Source organism: Cygnus atratus, chromosome 3 (assembly GCF_013377495.2).
Source record: "Cygnus atratus isolate AKBS03 ecotype Queensland, Australia chromosome 3, CAtr_DNAZoo_HiC_assembly, whole genome shotgun sequence".
NCBI classification, from domain to species: Eukaryota; Metazoa; Chordata; class Aves; order Anseriformes; family Anatidae; genus Cygnus; species Cygnus atratus.
The window spans coordinates 60,283,631-60,289,630 of NC_066364.1; the positions used below are offsets into that span (position 1 = coordinate 60,283,631).

Below are 6,000 nucleotides of genomic sequence, written 5' to 3' on the forward strand. Positions count from 1 at the left end.
AGCAGGTTCTGATGTAATACAGAGGGAGACAGATTTTCTTCCTGCAATGGTGGCAACAGACTCAGCAGCTAACTTGTCATTCCCAGGCATTATTCTGCTGAGAAACATTCTTATATCATTAGGAGGTTTTGCTGTAACTGATGTACCTGGGACCTGCCAGCTCAAAACTGCCTGCTAAAATAAGCCCTGAGAACTCTGCTCAGTTTTACTTTGTGGTCTTCCTCCAGACAAAGTTCTCTTTGACTTCAGCATATGTTTTGCTTTAACAATTCAAGATAAAGCATGCTGCAGTAGTTGTACTCACAGTCCTTTTAAGTGTCATTTTTAATGATGTTGCTGGCAGTTCTTATGCATTAAAAAGAAAAAAAAAAAGTTTCTTAAAATGTATATTCCTCTTATTTTTATGAGATGCCTGCAAAATACATGGCAGTGTGCAGCCCAGGGGAACAAACTATTTTAATGATGGCTTCCAGAGAAATTTCTCCTTCTGCCTGCAACAAACCCCATGGCTAACGAGTGCATGGCTGGTATGTGACAAGTGATTGGAAAGTCTATTATTTAGTTTCTCCATGTAAACAAAATGGTTTTTCATAACTGTTACTCAGGTCAAAAGCAGCACGACTTGGCAAACAAACTTATCTTCAAGAACATTTGCTGGAAATGTTTATTCTTTGTTCCTGAAAAGGAGAGCAAGAGCAGTTGCAGTATAGCAGCGTACTGCTGATGGGACTGGATGGGGCCAAGCTAGTAAGGGTATGCTCACTTCTACTTATTTTCAAGAATGTATTTGGGAAAATGCAGCCTTTCTGAAGGTGAAATACTTGGTCTGCACATGAGCTTCATGGGCATTACGGATAAATGATCTGTGCCAGGAAAGATTTGCAAGCAGTTCAAGCTGGGAAACAATGCTCCTTCCCCCTTTCATGTGCAGAAGAGCTGTGAGAGGTGTCTGCTCTTTTCAAATCCTCATGACAGCACAGTGCTCCACATTAGTCCAGATACTAAGGTTTCTTTGGTGCAGTTTTCCCTTCCCTTCTTTCAAGAGAACATGATGTATATAGAAAAATGTACTGGGTTGGAGCAGGGAGAGATTACTTCTTTATGTAATCTGTGCAAATGCATCTATTTTACTAGGAGGGGAATTCACAATCTCTTCCTACATGGTGCCTCCTTCTGTTGACTTCAATGTAATTTGAGGTGAGAAATTTCTCAAGTTGGGATGGAAGGACATTGTCTTTCAGGAAGAGAGATTATGGTTTTTAAGTCCTTGGAGATTCTTTGATATATTTAGACATTTGTAAGGTGAAATCAAGCTCTGTCAATCCTTGGTTAATAAGCACAGGTGAGAAAATAATGATGAGTTGGGTTCATTGCACAGATTTGAATCTACAACGTAGATGATTATCCCATTTTCAAAATAGCTCTTTGACAAACATGACTCCTGCCATCCAAGTATGAAAGGCCAACCCAAAGCAAATATTTTGTAAATTGAGCTAAAAAAAAAGGCAGAAGGAAACTAATGCATCACACATTCTCATGCATCTAAATTCCTGCAATGGTGGGAGGTATTGTGTACTTTATGTACCATAAGTCTGATTAACGTATCGTGTAATATTGAGATTTCAGGAACAAAAATGTCCTGGAATTGATGGAAAGATAGGGCAATGCAGAGCCTGGGCAGACCCAGCCAGGCCATCTCTCCACCTCTCAGCGCTCTGCCCTGCATTTTCATTATGTCAACAGGCAGCCTGGCCCTTCATTACATTAAACGGTTTCTAGGCTTTGTTTTGTTATTTTGCAGTAAGAATCAACAACTTCTTTTAATTCCTAGCAATGTGATTATGAATTTCTCAGGTTACACTTATTTCTGAGGGTAAGGCCAAGTGTGTAACTTGCACATACTCTTCTAATCTTAGCCCTTGCACTGCAGTCGCTTTGCTGCGTGTTTATTGTAACTGCCATGCTTCCCTTTGATAACGCCATCCTGTAGCAATCTGCATTGCTCCCCCATACCCTTAGGTAACGTTAAATACGTCTGCACACCAACTGCCTTTCTGTTCTTCATTAACCTCTGCTTCCTCTGCTCCCAGGTGGCAGCAGATGTTTCTGGACTGATCGTTACTGCACTCCGACAAAGGATTTGTGCCTGTGCTATCTGAGCATGCACTGGTTAGTCAGTTCATTCATTTTTACGTGAACAAAACTTGCTCAGGACATCATAGTCATTTCTGGCTTGCAACAGTGCTTTCCTGTTTGGGCACAGCTATCTTGTGGGTGAGAAACGTCACATTTGTGTGTCATTTTCATTTGATCTTATTGCCAGTAGAAAGGACCCAAGATGCAAAACCACACTGTAACTTAAAAATGCTGGCTGGGGGTGACAGCAAAGGTGAACGGATATGAAATCTAGCTTCAGCACTCAAAAAATCATTTCAGAAGAAATTCAGCAGCTGATTTCTCTGTGTGTCAGCACAGAAACCCTGCTCCCTCATGAAATGCTAGAGTAGAAGAGACAGCAGGGGGTCCCTGTCCCCCCACCCCAAAAATTGCCCCAGCATGAGCAGGTGTCCTGCTCACGTGGCTTCCTTGGATTTCAGTCCCTAGGGCTGAATCGAGCACACAGGGGTTGGAGGACCTCTCTTATCCCAGATGTGGTGGGTTCTCTGTTCAGGTGACTGATCCGTGTGAAGGAAAGGATTTACACCGCGGACAACCCGTGTACGAAAGGTGGGCCTTGAGGGAAAGGTATCACATCTGCCTTAACGCAAGACTAAAGCTGACGTTCCCCTCCTCGCTCACGCTTTCCCCTCTTGCTCTGTGGGAAACCGAGGCAGTGTGTATGCCCGGAGTCCCCAGGTAGTGCTGTGTGGTTTTCCCACATCCCTGCCAGCTGCTCGCTGCTGTTCGGCAGCAGCCAGCCCCCGGCCCCGCCACCTTACCTGCTGCAGCTGGCAGCTGGCGGAGGTGCCCGCTACCTCTGCCGCCCTCCTCATCCTCCCCTGCTCCCATCTTCTGGCACTGCTGGCCCAGGTCCTCCGCGCTCTGCCCGGGTACCATCACCGCCCCCGTGCCCTGCTTCACACCTTGGCCACGGGTCCCTCAGAGCGCAGCCCTCCTGCCCCGGCTGGCCAGGGCAGCCCGGCTTATTTTCCTCATGGCAACAAGTTGCTGAAGCTGGCTGAAACCAAACGCGAACCGCAAAGTGGTTTGTGAACAACTTTGTTGCTATTTCAGAAGGCTTTGCCCTTTCCAGTGACACAGGCTGTTGCTATTCTTGGGAGCCTATTGCAGGCGAGGGGAGGGCCGTCTGTCGGAAGTATTGCCCTTGCCTTTAACAAATAGTTGGAGACATCAGACGTTCAGGCACAGCTCGGTGCACATTCCTTACCCACGAGCTTCAGGAATCTCCCTCTAGCTCCTCTCCCTAATGCTCACACACACGTTTTTTTAATAGGCAAGGCACACGGGGTGGGGGGCTTTGGAGCGTTTGCAGTGTCAGCTAAAGTTCGGGCACTGAACGCACACACGCGGTGTCACTTCATTCTCGTGAGTCACGAGCAAGTTGTGCTGAGAAATAGCAGTGAGGAATGAAAGCCGTGTCGGTCCTCTGCACTCCAGGAAGGTAGGAGTCAGGACGTTTTCATGGCATAGATGTGCATGCTATTTTATAAGCAAACACAAAGGCAAGCCACCCTCTCTCCTGTAACAATCATCTGCAGAAAAACTGAGATTGTCTCAGTTATATAGAGTCGAAGGCTTGGTTTTGAGAGCTGCTGGAGGCTGCTCCGTCCCTAACAGCTTAAGTGGAAGCAGTGGCCAGGGGTGGACCACACCAGCAGAGAAGGCAACAGCACGGGCAAGAGAGCTGCCTACGGGGCTGCCTGCCCCATCCTGCTCCTGACCCTGCTCCTACTCCTGCTCCTGCAGCCGGTGCAGGAGCCTCTGGGTGCTCTCAGCAGACTCACTGGCCTCAGTGAGGTGAGTTGTCCAAGTTAACCCCGGTGGGAATCACTGTTGTATAATTTGGCAGCACTGCAGGCTCCTTATTTGTTCTCTTTCTTTCACGTTTTGCTGTTTGGTTTGGTTGTTTTGTTTTAATACACTAATGCCTGCTGATAGCATGGGAGGTGGGAAGTTGGTAGCTTTCGCAATATTTCCAGGAAGTCCTAAACATTTTTTCCTGAAGTAGAGCAGACATGATATGCAATTTATCAGTGTTTGCTTAACAAGAAAATGTGACAAAAGATGCTGTTACTTCCCCATCTGACAGCTACGTTCCTGTCAGCTTCAGACACTGGAGCAGTGGGGACGCTGCAGGAATACCAGTCCCAGCGGGTTTGGTTTTGGCAGCACCTTTGGTGTAGGGATAAGTGAGTCAGGCTAGCTCTGCTCTCATGTGTGACATATTTTCCATGTAAAATACCTACCCTTCAGATGGTACGGGATGCTTTCCAGGCTAGTAACAATTTCTTGCCGCTTCCGGAGAGATGTTGCTTCATCATCTGCTACATGCAAACAGTCATTGTCAACTTTAAAGAAAGCATTATGATGTTTGGGAGTAAATGAGAGGCTGTCTAGGCTGGGGAAGGAGAGGAAGTATTTCCAAAGATTAAACCCAGCTGTGACAAGATTCCTCTGTTACAAAGCGACGTGTAACCAACCTCCTCATATAACCCACAGTTCTGCTTAAGCACCCCCTCTCTGGAAACTCAGTTAACTCCAGACCTACACAGTTGTTCCCACTTCCCAAATATCTTTATGTGCAATGGTCCTGGAGAGGTCAGAAAACTGCCGTGTCCAGGCACTTGCCCTCGGAGAATGCTCTCCAAGGAGGATGCCTACTGGTCCTGTGCATGATTCCCACTGCCTACTGAGGACCCAGGAGAAGAGAGGTCAGCTGAGTGTTGAGTTTAATGGCAGGTTCAGCTTCACAGAGCAGGGATGAGAGGCTCGCTGGCTCTCAGGGAGGTCTGGCAGAACGAAGGGAGGAATGCCTGGTGGGGTGTGAGGCATCCTGAACAGCCTGAACTGATGACAGACTTTCCCCACCTCATGCTGTCTTAACACAGGGGTTACTCAGGTATTCTCAAATGTTAAGTTTGTGCTTGTGGACTTACACAAGCTTCCATGTAGACAATATGTTCCATCCTTAGGTAATCAGATATCTGAGAATTGACTCCTTAGTTTTGCTATTATTTTTTGCCATCTACTTAATGGTGAGCTGCTTTGCTGGAAATTGGGACTGCTGTGTGAAATTATTAAGATGAGCTTGCAGCATGGCATCTGTAGGACTAGAAGTATCTATCACTCCTTCTCACATCTGTGAAGGACTACAGCCTCTCTGTCCTCTCACTCCCCCCTCATTCCACCCAGAAATGGTCCTGCAAACCCATATCAAGACTGCCTGTGCGTGTCTCCACTCCCTTCACAGTTGTAGAGTGTCCTTCAGCTGTGAGCTGAATCAGTTTCAACAGCTAGAGGCTATTACTAATTTTGACAGAAGTGAGAGGTGTAATGTGACTGCAGCCCTCTAAATGTTCAAAACCTCCCCTCTAAATGTAGTCCTCCAGCTAAATATACTGGTTATGTACAGCTGCTAGCACCTATATACTTTGGAAGAACTTAAAAGCTTGTCAAGAGCTTTTAAGAGCATCAAGAGCTGCATCTTTCCTGTCACCAAGAAGCATACTTGTCATCCTGAGCTGAGGAAACTTTAAGTAGTGAACATTAAGTAAATACACCAGTGAATTCCAATATATATTTTTTTAATGCCATGGGGAAAATAAAAACTAAAAAGATGTTTTAGACAAACAGTGGGATTTCTTTCAACTGTGTTTCAGCTATCTACATCCCCCTCAGAAGCTAGAGCCTTGCCCATTTCCCCTGCCTAGCTTTCCTTTAATTTCACGGTGCTTATGCCAGCTGCTGCACAGCAATGGTAGAGCTTCGCCCCAGCGGTAACTTCAGGAAGCAGCCAGCTCCCACGCGTGGTCAAGAAGC

At 46.4% G+C, this 6,000-nt stretch overlaps 1 protein-coding gene across 2 annotated transcripts in view; it reads right to left on the minus strand.

Annotated features, from left to right (window-relative positions):
* The window catches only part of SLC2A12 (solute carrier family 2 member 12), a 29,008-nt gene extending 25,758 nt beyond the window's left edge, over positions 1-3,250 (minus strand). The window contains exon 1 of one of the 2 annotated variants that reach the window (XM_035538428.2): positions 2,940-3,250. In XM_035538428.2, the coding sequence (XP_035394321.1) occupies positions 2,940-3,057 (118 nt within the window). In that variant the 5' untranslated portion in view covers positions 3,058-3,250. The remainder of the gene's footprint in view (positions 1-2,939) is intronic. The other variant, XM_035538429.2, reaches the window with a different exon arrangement.
* Between the last annotated feature and the right edge of the window lie 2,750 nt (positions 3,251-6,000).